This window comes from Camponotus floridanus, unplaced genomic scaffold, assembly GCF_003227725.1.
Source record: "Camponotus floridanus strain SB8 unplaced genomic scaffold, Cflo_v7.5 scaffold2, whole genome shotgun sequence".
Taxonomy (NCBI): domain Eukaryota; kingdom Metazoa; phylum Arthropoda; class Insecta; order Hymenoptera; family Formicidae; genus Camponotus; species Camponotus floridanus.
Window position 1 is genome coordinate 3672637 of NW_020229325.1, and position 20014 is coordinate 3692650.

At 37.2% G+C, this 20014-nt stretch overlaps 1 protein-coding gene across 3 annotated transcripts in view; it reads left to right on the forward strand.

Moving 5' to 3' along the window:
• LOC105253632 overlaps window positions 1-20014 on the forward strand; it is a 372672-nt gene that overhangs the window by 308506 nt on the left and 44152 nt on the right. For all 3 annotated transcript variants that reach the window (XM_025408060.1, XM_025408061.1, XM_025408059.1), the window contains one exon: window positions 18142-18254. In XM_025408060.1, coding sequence (XP_025263845.1) covers window positions 18142-18254 — 113 coding nt within the window. The remainder of the gene's footprint in view (window positions 1-18141; window positions 18255-20014) is intronic.

A 20014-nucleotide genomic window follows, 5' to 3' on the forward strand; every position in this document is an offset into this window, starting at 1 on the left:
CCCATCTCCGATGCAATAAAACCACCGCGAGGGACAGTCGCTCGCAGGAAGAAGGGGAGAGGCAGGATTTACCAGGAAGAGTCGCGCCTTTCAAGTTTAGCCACATTCGATTATTACGTTGCACTCTTGATCCTTAGATTACTTTGATTGACTGAAAAAAGAGTATTAAATTTTCCACAAGGATAGGAAATTAATGGAGCGAAAATTTAGTACATTATCTCACATAGCGATTTTCAATTTTCCGTACATATTGCTAGTATTAATCGATGTCATCTGTTAATTTCATTGTTCAGTTTCGGGAGAAAAAGAACCTCTTGAATTAGAGTCTAATGATGCGCAGCAGATCGACATTCCGATAGCATTCGAATATATCGGCATTCTCGCGGAGAACAAATGCGGCGGTAGAACTCGCGGTGTGTACATTCCAAATTTGATCGCCGAAAGTGGACCATTATTGGTATTACAACCGCGCGCTTCAATATTGTGCCGCCGCGATTAAATGTTTAACATCAAACGACAAATAAAATATTGAACGCCGTACTGCCTGACCGAATGAAAATATCCTGCGCTTAATCCCTTAGAGATATTTCGATGCATTCAAATAGCGCGCTATCAATAAATAAATAAGAGCGGAATATATATTCTGCACTTATCAGTATATATATATATATATATATATATATATATATATATATAAAGAAAGAGAGAGAGAGAAAGAGAATATGATCCTCCGATGGATTGTCGAATCAATCAAAAATTAATTTACATCCATTATGTGTACTTGAATTGTTACAGTGTTAACTTCAAATGGCAGTTATTGTGAATCCATTAATACGAGGACGCGATTATTAAATACAAAGACAAAAGCAATATTAAATTAATACTGTAATACTTATAGGAAAATAAATGTGTATACAGGGTTTCAGGGCAATCTCTTCTCCCCAAAAAAGCTCTTGTAGCTTACTTGGAGAGCTCTTCAAAACACTATAATAAAGTATTTTTTTTATCCTTTTATAATACTTAATACGAGTTATGAGGCTTGAAATAATTTCTTAATTTTTACGTAAAGCATAAAATATCTAGTAAAATATTCTAGTAAAATATTTTTCGATTATCTTACCTTAATATCTTTTATGTACAAAATAATGAGAGGAATCAATTGATGTAAAGAAAACACATAATTGATTCCTCTCATTATTTTGTACATAAAAGTATTAAGAATATTTTACTAAACATATTGTATAGTTTATATAAAATTATATAAAATTAAGAGATTATTTCAAGCCTCATAATTCGACAAGTACTTGATGAAAAAATACTTTATTATAGTGTTTTGAAAAGGTAAGCTACAAGAGCTTTTTTTGGTGGAAGAGATTGCCCTGACATCCTGTATATATTCATTGTGAAAAATCATATATACTATATGTATATATTCTTCTTAAACTCACAAGTAAAAATAAATGTATTAAATTAAGAAATTTTACCTCGTTGAAACTATGTATAAATAGACGTAGTTAATGAATTAACCAGACTCTTCCCTTATCATTTCCCAAAATCAATCGCAATACTTTTCCCCCCAAATGCTGAATCGCGCTATGAGGGTGATCTCTCCCTCTCTCTCCCTTCGCAGGACGACAATCATGGATGCGTCGGTGGTAGCGAGGGGTGCTATATTGCGTGCGTGGGTGTATTTAATGACATAAAGAGCAGCGTTCCGTACACGCTTTAATATCCGTCGCCGGTCCATCCGAGAGAACGATGGCCCCCTCGTGCTACTGTCCCTCGTTCGCCTAAAATCCCTCCCAGCAGCGGAAGTTGCATGGAAAAGCTTCCCTCCTCCTCCTCTTCTCTTCCCGGTCGCACGGACGCGTGGCAACGGCGGCGAATTGTTTTTGATATTCGAAACGGAACGAATCCCGACACGTCACATTTCGCCGAACGCGAGTGATTCACCCCTTTTCTCATCTCCTTCATCGGCTCGTCCACGAAGTTACGCGATGCATATAAGTAAATACAGATGCATCAAGCATGAGAGAGTGATGTCGGTTCTAGTGAGTCTTTCAATAAATTATTAGATATCTGATAAAGAAGAGAGAGAGAGAGAGAGAGAGAGAGAGAAATCGAGTTTTATCATGTAAAAATATCATGTATATTATATATTATATTAGTTTTAATATTATAAATTATTATATGGAATATTTCTTATATCAATATTTAAAATTCTTTCATTTATTTTTAATCTAACGTGAATATATTAAATCAAGATCGTGAAATGATTTTTAAATTTGGGGAACATTCATATTTGACTTTTCGTTCTCCTCTTTTACCCGACGAATAATATTTTTGTTCCATTTACATATACATACATGTACGGTCGTTCTTGACCTAAATTTTCGTCGCGTAGATAAATTGAATGATTACGGGAGGACGGGAGCGTGTGATTTCGTCGCGAAACAAAGCTGACGAGGCAGGAAATTAAAAGGAAAAGAATTACGCGGGGAAAAGTGTGTCGTACCGGCAAAATACGGACACGGCAGATTGAATCTTGCTATCACGGGTCGGTAAAGTAAGAGAAATAAATAAAATGAGGGAACGAGATTTCTCATTTTTGAGCAAAAAATTCGTTGCACGCGCACCGAAATTAGGTGACTTTAATATTTCCCAATTTGCCTTCGCGCAATATTTACGGGCGTATAAATGAATCGCGGCCCGTAAATCAATTTGTATCCCGGCGCACGGCTGGCATTTTTCGCGAATGGGCTATATTACCGCATTAAATGACATCATCATGTCGACATTGACGTCAGCCTTATCATTAATTATATCTCGCCGCCATTCAATTCCAAAGAGACTCAAGTCCGGTAATTACACAATTTGGTCCATTTAATGAGATTGCGCGATTTTTACATTATTGAGTCATCATTCTCGCTATGGATATAATTGACATAAACGGCACACAATGTCCCTGTAACTGTTTTTCTATTTCCGTGATATTTAATTGTTCCATAAAATGAAAAATAATACTTTGTTCCGTACACTTTATTTTTATAATGTACAACATGTAATTTATAATTGAATTATAATAATATAGAATGAAAAGTGAAGTGCTTAAACAAAACGACAAAATATCGAAAACCGGATATTAATTCACTTTACGGGATATGTATTAATTATTGTGTATTGATTACATTTTTTATAACGTATTGTGAAATAAAAATAATAAAACTGAGAGAAAATTGAGCGTAATTCGATACAACGGTGTAAATAATGCTATTAATGTTAACAGCAGCGTACCATAAATATCATACATTTTGTTGCAATTGCAACTAGCGACTGGTATGTCTCACTAGGTTTCTGGATTGCAACCAATCGTGGTCTGATAACGAGTGGTAAGCACTACTCCCAGATGCGTTTCGGAGAGCGAAGACAAATGCATCTCTCTAATCCTCCACCGCATCCTGTGCTGCACTCGACCCCTTTCCGCCACCGCACGGTAAGACCGAAGGGAGAAGAAGCGGAATTATACATCGCCTGCCGGTGTCCCCGATAATACTTCGCGCTGCAAAAGTATATATTTTTCTCTCGCGGTGTTTAGCATAAAACGTGCGATACAAGTATACGAACGTGGGCCATAAAATTCTCTCTCACATGGTCTCTGCAGACTACTGCGGTCTCCGATCCATCATGCTTACGTATACAAAAGGTATGCTACATGTTTAGCTGCTCTTTTTTTAATTAATCTAATAATTTAATTTTTAAAATGGCAGCTAGAATCTAAAGTTTCGTTCGGTCAAACTTGATGAAAAATTCCTAAAGAAATTATCTAAATATTGTATTTATTAACGAAAAAAAATAAGAATTTCTTTTTTTTTTTTCAAACATCATCTTATTCGCTCAGAGAACCATTACTCTTCCGTCAGCCTTGGAAATCTCGAGATTCTAAAAGCAACGCTGTGGCATTCCATGGCAGTGGGTTAGTGGTCCGTATAACCGATCGTCCCGTAAACTCGCGTTAAGACCCGGCGCTCTCAGGTGTGAGGTTTTGGCGAGCGAAGACAAATGTGCCACCCTCTTCGGGATGGCGGATTCCGTCCTTCTCCGCCCGTTGGAAAATTACATGTTGCGCGTAACGAACATTAAAGCCGGTAACATTGTTCACGGGGGATTAGAGTTAAAACCACCGCGAGATCCCCTTTTCCGCAGAGAAAAGGACACCGCTGTGGGTTTTCTCGGGAATATCGGATATCAGTCGATTCGTTTCGCGATGAATCGACTTCAAAATTTATTATTGACGGCGAAGATCTCTTCTGTCTAATTCTCCTCGCTTTTTATCTAAAAAGCGAGGAGAATTAGACAGAAAATTCAGGATAAAGGAATATCCTCTTGATTATAAAAATATAACACTAAAGATCCCCTTTTATAGAAGTGTATTTATCAAAATATAAATATAAGAAGTAAAATCAAAGGAAATAACCGATTAATTTAGAAAGATGAGGAGGAAAACAAAGGAGAATATTTCGTGCCATTTATCTCGAGTAAAGGCGTGAATCATCGTAGAAGTCTACCATAGGATTATCCCAGCTTTCACGGAACCGGATATCATTAAAATCGCGGCGAATGACGTTTCGGTCCAGTGATTGCGAATGCAGAGTGGGATGATTTACATTGACGTTGAAGTTAATGTAAATCGATCGCATCACTTCGTCCAGAATCGAATTGCTCGTGTAGGTGGTCGAACATTATCCCTTTCTTACTTGTCACACGATATATCTATCGGCATGATGGAACGATATGACGAAATCATTTTGGAATCTGTTATATGTTAAAAACAATATTAATATTAAAATATTTTTAACTATTTGTGTAAAAAATTATGCCGTTTCAGAACTCTTTAAGTTGCAGATCTTAAAATACATATATTCGACGTTTTTTTGGAGCAACATGAAAGAGATCTCTCGTGGAATCGAAGGGGAACAATTCACAGATGCCACCCCTTTTTCCTTCAGTGATACCTGAGCGGTCGTCAAAGGCATCATTAGAACGAAAGGGGTTCGCGGCAATGTTCTCCCCTTAATCCGTGTGCTGGTAGACATTATGTACGATCAAGGGAAAACCGAATTTTCTAGCGGAATCCCATTGAGGATTCATTTCTTCTCTAGTATACATCGAGATCTCAAAGAAAAATTCTATAAGTCCGGAAACAGAATTGTATCATTTGACATTGAAGAAGCCTTTCAATGGTTATTGAAGAGAAAGAAAACGTTAAATATATCAAGAAAAATATATATAAAATTAATTACATCTCAATAATCAATAAAGCAAAAATTGAACATTTTTTTACATTTATTTTGATCATTTTGATTATTTTCGTAGCAAATAAATAGCAGAAAAAATAGAATATTTTCGTAAAGTTTGATTGCAAAATTGTTGAAATACGAAAATATTGTATAATACGAGAATAACTTTCGATAAAGAATTCATTGAAAAATTTTATCATTAAAATAGTATCTCAAAAATAAAACTTGGAGTGGAAACCGATAGAACGATAACCGTCGATATTTATATCTTTCGAAATATTATTCAGCTTCATTTCGCGCGCTGTTATGCTGCGAACAAGTGAATGTATCGACTGGCTAATATGCATCCCCGTTCGCCCACGTGCGTATCGCGTCGCATTAATTACACGCCTTATTCGCGCCCGACACCTCGGATCGCGGATAAGGAACTTTTCATCGAACGTTGCGGAGGAAGGACACGTGGGTGTCAGTGGGCGTCCCTCGATAATAAACGTCGTAACATGAGAAAGAAAAAACCGACACCGATCGACCGGTGTAGAGGGATACTTTTTTTTCCCTCTCCTTTCGAGAGGCGAGTCCTCGCCCGGATTCCTTCCGCACTGGATCCTCTTTGGCGTCCCCGCGACATCCGAGAAGCCGCCAAAGGGATCCTTAGGGACGACCAAGAGGGATGTGATCCACCGCTCTCGGGTGCACTTCTCCTTTAACCCTACGGCACTAAGATGCCACTTCTGGGACATAAAGTTCGAGGTCTAAGGATACTCCTAAGTAACGTGAAATATATGTATGTAGGGTGTCTCAGAATTAACGTTGCTCCTTTCGAAATATATTGAGGAATCATCCGAGAGGAGAATGGCAGATATCTTAATATCTTTCAGCAAGAGATTATTAAGAATTCATTTTGAAGCTGAGCTCCCTTTCTCTTTCTCTCCTTAACTAAAATTTTAAAAAACGGAATTTGAAATTCGTGAAGATCGTGAAATTCGTTAGTATTTAATAATGAATATTGAAAAGCCTTTGGCGATTTAATTTTTCGTAACAATTAATTTTAACAGACTTTATTTCAACGTTCCAGCTTTAATTGTCTGTCAATCGCATTTATTTACAAATTCTATCACGAACAGGAGAAGTTATTTTTTAACTAACGCGCCCGGATTCCGTGAAATTTCAAGATACCAAAAAGGTAATCTATGAACTCGGAGGGATGGCCTTTCATGGTCTTCATCCGGAAGAAGACGAGACCGGCCCGATATCACTTCCTTTCTCTCTCTCTTTCTTTCTCTTGCCCTCTCATCTCCGGATTTTCATTCTATGGCGAATCCCGACGATAAAACGCGCGTCGAAATCAGCACGTTCGGCCAGAAATTGGAAGGATTCTCCATCTCGTTGGCCTTCGACACGATGTAGGATTTACCGTCCGAAGGGAATTGTGATGGAAACAACTACGCTGGGAGTTCCCTTTCGACTCGTTTCAGTATGGCAGCTCATTACACATTCGATGTATCCCTATGCAAGGACACATTCTTTCCTGAAATTCCATTCTTTAGACTAATAACATTAATTGCAAACAGAAATTAAATAAACTTTAGCTTCAATTCTTTCTTAAAAACGGCAATTAAAAACGAATGAAAACATATATAAAGAGGCGATAAAGTACGACAATGCATATTTTTAAATCATTATATAGATTTTAGGCTACGTAAAATGATAAAAATTAAGTTGATAATTTTCATAGAGCGCATCAATTATTCAAAAAGTGGCTTCAAGTCATCTTGAGGTATCGTAACACGTTCAGTGGTTCTTTTCTCACGACGGCGACGATTTTGTCCTCGTTTGAGCCACGGGACGACGCGATAAGGGACGATCGATCTTCTATGGAACTTAGCCAGTGCCGGCAAACGTAACATCGGGGAAAGTTGCCGATGATTCACGTTAAGCACCGAGCTAACTCGAGTTATCCACTTACGCATGAATTAGGCGGGCCCAGCGGGACGCGTTAAGGGGAAAACCGCCCGAGAAACCGCACACCTTCTCTCGCGCCGAAGGGAAAGTTTCTTCGTCTCCTCATCATCGTCGGTCGGAGAAATCTCGTTGCCGGGAACTTTTGGGACTAATCGCTATCTCGCGCCATCCGGTTGTCTGCTATCACTTTTGTCTTCCCTTTGCCGTCCCACCCCCTCCCTGGTCCTTCCCCCGCGCTCTTCTCATTCTCCGCATCGTTTCATAGAAATGACTGATTCGTTGTACGTGCCCGACTGGATACGTTTCCCTGCCAATTTCGTCATGGTCCTCGTCACGTTTCTTCACAGCCCTTTTCTTCCTTTTATCTGTTCCCGTAGGGTATGCGAAGGTCGCAGACCTCTCCCCCGCGGCAAGATGCGGTCTCTAGATAATTCAGCCCAAGTATTAAAGCTTAATAGAGTTTATTTGAATGCGGATTTTATGAAATATGGTGCCAGAATATAATGATTGATATATGATTGATATATACGTTATATAATAATATTAATGAGTAATAATGATGATGAGAGATGGACATTTCAAACGCGAATTATGAAAAATATTCATTTAAATATATGGGGAAAGTATTTTTGTACATATTTATATATTAATTTAAAAATTATTAATTAGAATAAAAAATATTATCAAAGATTTATATTTAAAATAATATTTGAAATTTTCGAATTTGTATTAATAGTTTCAAATATTATTTCTTTTATTTCAAGTATTGCTTTAAATATATTGTAATGAAATCATCTAATGATGTAACCGGTAAGATTAATTTATAAGAACAATTATAATTTAATTAAACATGAATGAAAATAGATGTAAGAAACATCAATCATAAAAAAAAATGAATAAAAATTTCGTAAAACACGATCCAATTTCTTATTGTTTATATGCAATGAGAGAAATAATTAATTTTATTAATTATTTGAAACCTCTACTGTGTGAAAAAAATACGTATTTGGAATATTTATTTATTTTTAATTCGATAAATCAAACACTTTATTTATTGTTAATTTTACAAATCCAATAGGATTTAAATCGAATTTTATAATTTCATAATTTTAAATTTTAAATTTTAATTATAAATAAATTAATTTTTCACATTAACCATTTATATTTAAAAAAAAAACAATCTTATAGATATATTTTTTTGGTATATAAATGCTATTTTCTATGTCCATTTCTGACAAACAATTCTCATTTAAAAAAAAATGAGATTTTCGAAAAGTCGGAATAATTTGTATATAAAAACCGTGCATTCAATAGTTTAATAATGTTTTCTCTTTGAGAAAAATAATTCATGTATGAAAGTGTCAAAATATTCTGCGGGAAAAGGTGAAAGTGCCATGCTTCTCTTCTTCGTAAAGAAGGAGTTTGTCGAGTTCAACCGCATCGTTTCCTTGCTCCTTTTCCAAACTCCTCGAGGCGATTCTCGCGATCGATTCGCGCGATCGGGCGAGACCGGCCGATTGTAAGCAAGCAAGCGACTCGATTGATCGAGTTACGAGAAGGTTACAGGGTGGGAGGGAGGGAGGGAGGGGGTCGACTCGGGGGATCCGCGATCTCGTTTGTCGAGACCCGAAGACGGGAAACGCGAGTTCGCTCTTACGCAGAAAAATCTGTGTCATTCGTTTAACGGAGCCGCGCTCCGACATCCGGCTTTGCTCCGAGATTGCAACGCGCGATTCGATTCGCTCCGCGGGCGAATTAATTTTATCCTTCGCTTATCAAGTTGCACGAAGCGCTTTAAGTCGCTTCTTTCTGGAAGAGCGCTCCAGAAGAGGAGCTTGACTTTCCGGAAAACTCTTCAACGTGTTGATGGAGGGAAGAGTAGCCATTCTCTTTATCTTCTCTTTACATTCCTCTGATCGTTTCGCAGAAAGAGATTCATTTCATTCGGATATTAAGAATATCTCTACTTGTTTACATTCCTGCTTGGCAGCATAGTAATTAGAATCCACTTCCCAAAGGATTAATACGATCCCTTTCGACTAAGGGAAACATTCAAAATATAATAAATATTATATTAATAATTACGTAAATAATAAATTGAGAAATATATATGTTAGTGTCAAAAAATAATGCCAATAAATTCGTATAATTTATTTAATGGCTCTTATTTTCGCTTTATTGTATAGAACGATCAATTTTCTATATCGTAAATTGTAATATTAAATTGTATATTAAAATTATGATATTACAGTCCACTATTTTCACACTGACAAGAAGGTTAAATAAAGAAGTGCTCCATAAATTATCGTGGAATCAGGTCACTAATTTTCATCAAATTATTCTGGCATACATCAAAGATTTGTCATATATCACATTCAAAATCAACCGCGAATTATTTGATGTTATTTCATATCACAGACGGAACGCATCGCGTCGTACATCAGGGAGCACGAGTTGATTTTCAATCGCGTTGCGAAGGAACGTCACGGCCGATCGGGGTTATCCCTTTCATTGATCACGATCGTGCGTTCCGGTACGTTAATTTGCCAAAATTCAGCTCGTCGTCGTGCTTGATACGTCGTTTGATATATCCGGCATAGAAATTGTCGCGACTACGGCGAGCCGGAGTGTGCTTAACAGAGCTTAGCGGTGCTTACGATCGGTCTTTCAAAGGCCCCGATACCGCGAAAGCGTATCGCTTCCGTGGAAATGCTAAAAGCGCGTTTAGTACACGTTGCGATTTTCGCCCGTTTTGAAGTCGCTTGCTCGGTGATTGCTTTTTATGTATCTCTCTTTGTGACTTGAGTATATAAGACGTCTAATAATATGTGCTTTTTTGAAAAATTAATCATCAGAAAACATCATATATGTGTGCACATGATATATTTAAAGAGAAGAAAATTACTTAAACTAATAAAAAGGCTACATATAAATTGGCGAAAAACTCTGATATCATATTTAATTTATTAATTTTCATAAATAACGCTATTTTATTATTTATGAGTTGATAAAAATTTCTTGGCTAATTACCAATTATATTCTCGATGGTTATAATATTAAATATAATATTAAATATAATATTTAAATTGAAAGATACAACCTATTAAATGTCAAAGATTTATTTAGTTCAATACAAGTGAAGAAATAAATGCACAATCGTCAGATTTATGTATAAAATGTATGTAATTAACTTTCATAAATATAGTGCTACTTTACTATTTAATGAGTTGATAAAAATTTCTTGGCTAATTTCGAGATTACCAATTATATTCTCGATGGTTATAATATTAAATAAAATATTTAAATTGAAAGATATAAGCTATTAAATCTCAAAGATTTATTTAGTTCAATGCAAGTGAAGAAATAAATGCAGAATCGTCAGATTTATGTATAAAATGTATGTAATTAATATTTTTAGTATTTTTCATAAATATAGTGCTACTTTATTATTTAATGAGTTGATAAAAATTTCTTCACCAATTTCAAGATTATTGATTATATTCTCGATGATATAAATAAAAGATTTAAATTGAGATCTGAATTGTTAATATCTCAAGGATTTATTCAGTTCAATAAGAGTAATATATGCACAATCGTGAGATTTATGAAATGTAACCAACGAGGCATTTTGTGTCGTTAAGATACGCGTATGTCGATCGTGATCTGGCGTGATTGAATCGTTGATTGCGCGAGGGCTCGTAACGAATCGTTATACACAGCGTAGACACACGAATTCTCTCCTACCCTCGCACATTTAGAGGGGGTAACGCATGCAAATTCCTGGACAAATGCGTAATTAGCGTGTCTGAACTGTCCTGAACCAATTGAAATGCAAAAATCGGCAGGGAAAGAGGGACAGAAGAAAAAAATAGCATAATAGAGAGAAAAGAAAATTTATGTTCGTGTATTTTAGGTGCAAAATAATTTTTTTCTTTTATAAAAATTATAAAAATTATATTGACATTTCAAACGATTTTTTCTTTTATAAAAATTACATTGACATTTCAAACGATCAATCGCATTCAGGAAGAAGACTCTAAATAAAGATTCGTAAGCGATATATGAGGGGTGCATCCCAAAACGAGCTGGAGGAAAGAAAAGCGAAAGGAAGAAGATGAAAAATAGAGAATATAAATTAAAAGAGAGAGAGAGAGAGAGACAGAAAGTTAAATTGAACGAGATGATTTTCGATTTAGCCAACAGACATTCCGCCAGCCTTTCCCTATGCATGTCTATCTGTCTCGTAGTCTCATCTCCAGCTATTGTTGTTCCTCTCTTCCTCTCCCCCGCCGCGGTTTATGCTAATGCCACGCCACTGAATTTAACGTCTCGCGTGTACGCTCGTTTGCGTTTCGTGCGTCACATGCGGATACGCCCACGTACGTATAAGCTCCGCGGGGGTCGCTTGCAATTGAACGCGGGGTAAATATCTGCGAATCAATAATACATATATTACGGCAATTATAATTGCAGCAGACTATCGTTAGATGTTATTGTTATATTAGAATCGTTGTTTAACAGCAAGTGCAATCATCGTTATTAGATTGGTATTGAGGAGAAACGTTCTCAACGTTGAATGTAATTTTTAAAGTTATATTAACTCTGCCCTGCCTCTTTCTATTCCGCATCTTTATCTGCTTTAATTCATCTATTTTAATATCTTATTATCTTGCATTTCCAGTCTCGCGCGTGTGTATCGTGTTTCCTTCAATATTTTTTTTATATATGGAGCAGAGAGCGAGAAGGAGAGAAACCCAGCATTTTTCGCGCTCCTCCTCTTTCTATATTTCCGGCGAGATAATCGGTGTTCTTTCAGATACTGTTTTGGTAACAAGCAACATTACGGGTAGTGAAACAAAAGCATAATCTATAGAACGCATCAGATCTCTCTCCGCGTCTCTGCCCCTTCAATGTATCCAATTTGTGACGTGTATTATTCGTGCGCGTACACATGTACGCGTTTGAAATATACCCCCTGGAAACATAATATGTATGTATGTTTCCCTGCACTCAGGCCGCGAGATCGCATTACGCGATATCGATTGCATCCAGTCGAACCGAAGGGAATCTTTCTTTCTTTACTTCTCCCGTTCGGTCCCTTGTAACGCCCTCCTTCCAGCCTCCCTTCCCTCCTCTTCGCTGCGCATCTCATCCCTTTTTTCCATGCACCGTCGAGCTTCGTTAACGACCGCGACGTTAATTAATCGGAGCGTCGCCAAATCGAAACGCTAGGCAAATCGGGGGATCCGAAACTTGCAATCGAGGGGGCACCTTTAGAGTTCGCCAATAAGATCGGTCCCCAGATATCGTTGCGACGTTACATTCACCCCGGGCAGTCGATTACGATAACAATTGCACGTCGAAGCTTTCGAAGAACGTTGCTCGAAAGGTTGTCTGAGAGATCTAATCTCCCTTCCTTGAGTTTTACTTAATAAGCTCGATGCCCCTACAATCTTTTAGATATGAATTTTTACAACACGTGTATAAGTTTAATATATCATTTTCAAACCGGCGGTCCCTTCAATCAAAGTTTTATTTTAATTATTTATTTAATTATTTTTATTTTAATTTTTATTTAATTATTTTTATTTTAATTTTTATTTAATTATTTTTATTTTAATTTTTATTCAGTTATTTTTATTTTTATTTTTATTTAATTATTTTTATTTTAATTATTTTTTATTTTACATATTTTTTTCAATTAAATTCTTCTCAGATCATTCGCGCGACGGACTAGTAGCCTCCTTTAACGAGAAGCTCGAGATTAATCAACGGTACGTCACGTCTCACATTTTTGCATTTGCGTGAGCTTGCTGCGAATGTGAAATTACATATCGGATCGATGAACGAATTGTCGGAAATATTTCTTCTTTCTTTTCTTTTTTTCTTTCACGGCAGACAATTTCAGCGGCAGCAGATGACGTCTACCCAATAATACACACATCGCCTAGCTGGCCGAAGCGCGATAGAGGATCGGCGGCATCGAAGAACAGTAGCTGTTCACCGATCCATAAACAATTCCGCGATATTATCGCTTCCTCGCTCCCATGCGCGATGGCGGAGTGAATTTTCGATCGACGATCGATCGATCGATCCTGCGTCGAACAGACACCGTTTAATTGATATATCGTTGTTCGATCGGAGAACACTTTCTCTCAACTTGATCTGATAGCGCGCTATTAGAAATATATGCGTGATATATACATACAGTGTGCAAATAGTGAAACTAGGAACCTCTTACGTTATCTTTGCGAATGAGGAAAAGAGAAGAAAAAATCTTAATTATCGAGATCATGGAGTATTATCACTATCGTGTAATATCAAACTTTTCTTGAACAGAAAGAAGGGAAGAGGGAAGACGTTTTTTGTAGGATGTATTACTTCTGATATTCTATCTTTTATAAATCTTATGAAAACGTTGACTTTATAGAAAAATTTTTAATGCACGTTCTTTTGGTAAATTTTCAAAATGCTTTAAGCAGTGCCGTATAAAATTTATCATCCGCTAGAAAAAAAATGTAATCAGATACTCTATGCAATTTGTAAGGTTGCAAGATGCGTGCTCTCACCATCGCGATCCCTATCCCATATCCCTCCGCAATCAGGGAACTTTCACCCTCCTTTACGACGCAGTTCCGTTCGATTACGATCGTTGTTACGTTCATTGCGCAACGCGCACGCGGCTTTCCACGAGAAACCCATTAATTGGATCTGGTGTCGGGTTACCCGGCTTCAATTCGCCCGATGTTCCACCGCGTGAATCCGGAAGCTCGTACGCGCCGCTTATACCTGGTGGTATCGCTCTTTTGCGTCTACCGACGACGAAGTTTTAGACTCGAAATTCTTCGAAATCAAACGTGTTTCATTATTTTTTTAAAATTTATTTTTCACATTAAATAAAAACACATGAATAAGAGAAATTCACATTAAATAAAAATACATGAATAAGAAATTAATAATAAATAAAAAATCATAAAATAAAAAAATAATAAAATAAAAAAAGAAAAATAATTTTCTTTAAAAAAATCACAAAAAAACGATATTCTATTTCAAAAAAGTTACTATAATATAATTGCTATCTATACAAATTAAGTACAAATTGATAATTGTTGTTTTATTTCGTTTCGTTACGCGATTCATCAAAAGTCCCGATCAATGTTCGTTCTCGTACATTTTGACGAAATGTCATGTATAGTTGCAATCATATTGTGCCACGTTGCACTCATTCTTTCGCTCTCTCTTTTTCTATCATTACAACAGGATAATGTTCGGTTTCTTTTTCATCACATTACATCGCACGTAGTAATCTCTTCGTTCTTGATTTTCAAGAATTTGAGATTATTTTGTTCTTTTGTTGCTTCCTCATTTTTTTCTGAAATCTATCGTCTTTCTGGTGAGAAATAAAATACAACATCGCATGTTATCGGTATCTATTTTTCGAATTCTAACACGCCATGAAAACGGACAAGAAGAAGATGAAGAGAGACGATCACTTTTAGAGAAGAAGGGGAGATTCTCTTACTGACGCTGGTCTCTCAGCTGAATCCATTAGCCGGCGCCATTAATATCCTGATAATGATGAGCGATGAGCCGCGCGAAGGACGAAGCGGATCAGAAGAGGACAAGCTGCCTTCCGATGATGCGAGAGTAAAAGAGAAAGGAAAGGAAAGAGCAAATGAAAAAGGGGAGAGCTGAGTAGACAGATAGGTAGATCGATAGATAGATAAATGGATAGATGCACGCTGCATTATAAGAGACTCCTTGAACAAAAGGGCAGAATCTCTTGGAAGGAAAAAATGTAATTGTAATAGAAAAATAATTAAATTAAATTAATAATTAATAATTCTCTTATCGCGAATAAATTGTATCGTTCAGAATTATAATTAACGTCTTTCTTTTAGCAAAATTATCTCTCAGAATGCTTTAAAATTATTTGAAGAAGGACACTCAGCGAGCAACGTATTAAGATGACATTTTTTATATGAAAACATGACAAGTACACGTTGTATGAGAACATTTTAGTGTTAATCTAAAATTTGATTAACATTTAAATTTGCAAAAAGAGAGAATGAATGAATGAAAAGAACACGGTATAGGCAAAAAGCAGCACAGACACGACTTTCGCATGTATATAGGCAGCACATGTATTACATGCATATCCGCGAAAGCTTTGATAAATACTGCTTTCCTTGGCCCGCTGCCAGGTAGCACGTCGCACAATGTATCTCATCGCTCGTGTATTCCTCATTGCGCTTTTCACGAGAGAAGATGCACTCATCAAGGTGTTTAAAATCTCTATATCCGCTAAATATATCGATCAATGATGATTAAAAGCACGCTCCTCTCAGTCGAATGACGGTTTTCGATTATTTAATAGTGCAAGAATTGCCGCAAATATTTCTTAAAGAAAGAAGCCTGTTTGTATATTTGTATTATTAAGTATTGATTTAAGTAAACACAGAAATTCTTGTCGTTTTTTGATTATTCAACGATTTAAATCTTTGTAGCAGCGTTCAAATTATTTGCGTCAATTGAATTCAAAGCATCAAACTTAGCTTGATTTTTGTCACTACTCATTTATTTGTCGTTCAAGCTAAAATTGAATATGTTCATATTGTCTTGCTCTAGTATTTTTATATATGTATGAATTTTGTAGAAAATTGGAGTTGAAGTTTAAGGAAAACGGAATTGAAGTTTAAGGAAAACGTTGGCAAGGACGAGGATATTTCATTCGCGACGACGAAAATTTCCGTTCACATGGTCTTCGATAAATATCGCCTTCTTGTGTAGCGTGTCAAAACAACCTACAGTTTAATTTCTGACTCCATACTGCGCATTGTATCACGTCCCTCTTTTAGCAGGAGACGACATGGTCTATCAATGCGCATTTAAGCAACCCTTTGACTAACCCTTCTCAGTCAGTCTTTCTGAACCTCTTTCAAAATCAGGTAAATGAATCTCACTCTCACAATGCTGCTCGATCGATACGACGAGAAGTCAACAATGGAAATGGCAGCGAGATCCGATCTGAGGCTGAACGGAAGTGTATACCCTTCGTGCGCTCCGGGAATCCTGTCACTCCTTCGAGAAAATCACTTTCCCTTTTTCGCAGGCGACCCACGTAACTCGCCCGAGAAGCGAAAGAAACCGTGCCATTCCCGTTCCCTCGACTTCGTCATACTCAGCACGTGTGTCCGGGCACTTCCCGGCGCACCTACGTGCCTCTTATGAAGAATCCTGCCACAATTGTATAGGGGAGGGGGGAAAAGGTGGAGATTCCGATACGAATTTCCGGCGTTCCGACATCGGCGATATCGCCAATTCGAGAAACGAGGAATTTCGGCCGCGAAATTCCCCTCCCGCCTTTTCCCCCGCAGAGACGTAAATAAGGATCGGAGGTATTTCTCATCGTTATCGATATGAGAGATCCACATCGATTTCCGGATTTCTCGCAACCCAATTCGTTGCCGTAATCGCCTCGAGCGAGATTATCGAAGGGGGAGTCTTAGTCTTGGGAAATCTTCTTATGGGAGATATCGAACAATGAATTATTTAAATGTTAATTTCTCATAAAACTTCGGTAAATCAATCTTTCAATTGTTGATGGAAAATTTATTATACTTCAGTTTCCGTCAAGTTTCTCCGCTGCATAAAATAACTTGTTAACTGATTTATTAAAGAGCCTCTTTTTAGCTGTATCACTGAAACATCAGCTGTAAAAATAGCTGGCAAGTATATTTCGATGAAAGCCACGCAGTTTTAGCTCATTTATAAATATTATACATTTTTTAAATATTAGATCTATATTTAAAATCTTGATATTTTATTATAGAATAGAAATAAATACAGACAACGATAAATATGTACTAAAAAGTAAAAGTGAAAATACGCGAATTCTTCGACACGTAGACGGTGGTTAACGCAGTGTTTCTCTTCGTGCAAAAGCCGCGTCTTGGCGGCGATGGAAGCACAAAGCTGCGCTGTCTCGATTCAATCTTTCGGAATGAACGAACGAAGCCCGTTTCCACGGCGATTAATTCGCCTCTTCCGGTATTATCGCGCCCGCAGCGGCGTAATAACACGCCGCGGTATCGCGTAATATTACCACAAAACGCTATAGCGCGTTATACAACTCTCTTCCGCGAGAAAATGAGGAAATTTATACTCGCTCTCTCTCTCTCTCTTACTCTTTCTCTCTCTCTCTTTCTCTTAATATCGATCACCGCGAACCGGTTTCCGGTCCCTTTAAAGCGGCGAGATGTCGAAATCCGCTCTGTAGGCGATCAGTCTGCGAATAAATTCAACGAATTACCGAAATTTATTTATGATGTCTAATAGAATGTAAGAACTAGATTCGCACACATGTTTTCGTTTAATTCTAGAATTACGAGATATGACGTGTTTGTGAAATTTAAATCGTATTTTGTTAATATAAATTGGCCGTAGTAATAAAAGTTTTAACATAACTATATTTGATAGATTGAATGCATAATTAAATTGCATAATTGACAAGTAATATACAAAATACATATAAAAACAAATTTTACAAAAAACACGCCAATTACAAAAAAATATAAAAAGACAAATTTAAGAGATGCTGTGTTGAAATCTATTATTTATGCTATTTTCTACTATTACATATATGTACTTTTTTACCATAAGATAAAAATGTATATTTTTAAATTCATAGTAGTTATGAATATCCGTACTACATGTATGAGACATTCGAAGACACCTGATATAGTCGGGAAGAATCACTTTTACAAATCGTTTGTCTTAAAATAATCCTTGAATTGTTTGTCTTAAAATAATCTTTTTTAACAAAATGACATTCGCATAAGTAACTCTAATATATTCTAACATTTTGATTATCTTTTTTCAGATGATCGACGCCTCTTATCATACGAATCCATCGCTGCAAAGCACTGCCCTGATCATCACCTGCGCGGTGGTTCTACTACTGATGGCCGCGATCGTGTCCGTCGTCTTCTGGAAGTGAGTACCTTCTTTTCCCTATCATTTTTCTTTACCGAACGCACACGCAATATCGCACGAAGTATGACGAGGCACGCAAAAAAATCCCTACGAGGTCATCGAGGCCGTCGGTGGTCGCCTTCCTCGATAAAGCGTCGGTTTCATTCGCGCCGGGACGTCTTCTCGAGGTCGGAAAGTCGTTCAGATTGTAACCGTATTTCACGGGTTCGAGAGAGACCGTCCCGAGATCCTTACAACCCGAGGGGAGACAATGGAACGACCACATGGGGAGGGAAGCGACGACGAGTGGAAGGAGCAGAGGGGAGGGTGAGCTCAAGCAGGTTACGCCAGAAAGAACCTACCTATCGCTCCTAAATTAGCCAAAAATAGAGCAAGGACGAGGAAGCGAGGCGCTTCGGAGCTAAGTGGCGTGCTTCCGACAGCGTCTCGGTTATTCTTCGTCCTACGTGATGATCTACGATGCGGTGGGCCGCACCGAGGGGAGCTTTTGGTCTACATTTTGGAATACGTTGCTTTGCAAAGTAGTCGTTGAATAAGGTTTGCGCAATAACAGCTGCGTACATATATTTTCTAAAACTTTCTAAAATTTCTTTGTTTCTTTTGTTTGTTCTTTTAAATTGCTCGTGCAACGGTAACGGCAAACGGTAAACGGCAAACGGTAAATGGCAAACGGTATTTAAATTTCCAAGAATAAATCACTCTCGAAAAATATGTATCTCCCATAGAAATTGGAAAAAATGAAATAAATAAAAATAAATAAAAACTAAAGAAATGAAAACTAAAATATAAAATACATGTGTGTGCGTGTGATAAAAAAATATCCGGAAATAAATAACTTTCGAACGGACTTTTGAACGGAATGAGCTAAAAGAGAACATTTCTTACATTTTTAATATTTATATATTTAGCAGATTTATGCTTGTAATTTTGCACGAATTTTTACGATATGGCTTTTATCATCAATTTAAGACGGTAGCAAGCGAAGCGATCGAGAACATGTAAGAGAGTGGTGTCTCGAGCATATTCTAAATTACTCGAATATAGAGCACTCGAAGATGCGATGAGAAGGCCTGCCACTTTAATTAATACCTAACCGTGTTCCCGACAGCTTGTGGTTCTGGTTCCCATATCGCGTACCGAGATCTAGGTCGTGGTGCTCGAGATTAGATGATGACTTTGTAATTAACGAGAAGGATCTTGTCGAGGATGCCATCTTGGCAATGCCGTGAAAAAAAAAACACCGCGCGTAATAATTAGCGAGGATAACTTTACGAAAAATAAAATCGAGATCGTATAAATTTACGCTCGCAAAATCCGTTATTTTTCTCCATTTAAAACTTTTATCCGCATCATCTTGATTTGCAAGCGACGGAAAAGGAAATGGGACAACGTCGTTGCATTAATGGGCCATAAATTAGGCGAAAAAAAAAAAAAACGAAATGCCTCCTGTTCTACGCCAACCAAGGATGTTGGACTTGCTGCTCGCGTATTGATTTACAAGCAACTGTAATAACTCATCCAGAAAAATTGCAAGGGCCTACCCGTAATTTTTCATGCATTCTTTCGAAATTCCCAAGACTGACACAATTCCAGTCCGTTCCATTTCGGCCACGGTTTGTCCCATTCTTCCAATCCTTCTTTCAAGAAAATTTCAGGAAAACTCGCACATATATTTTTTCCATCTGTCTTTACAAACGCCTCGTAAATTTGTAAAATTCAAACAAAAACTGTCTCGAGACCTCTTTCGACCTTCGCAACAC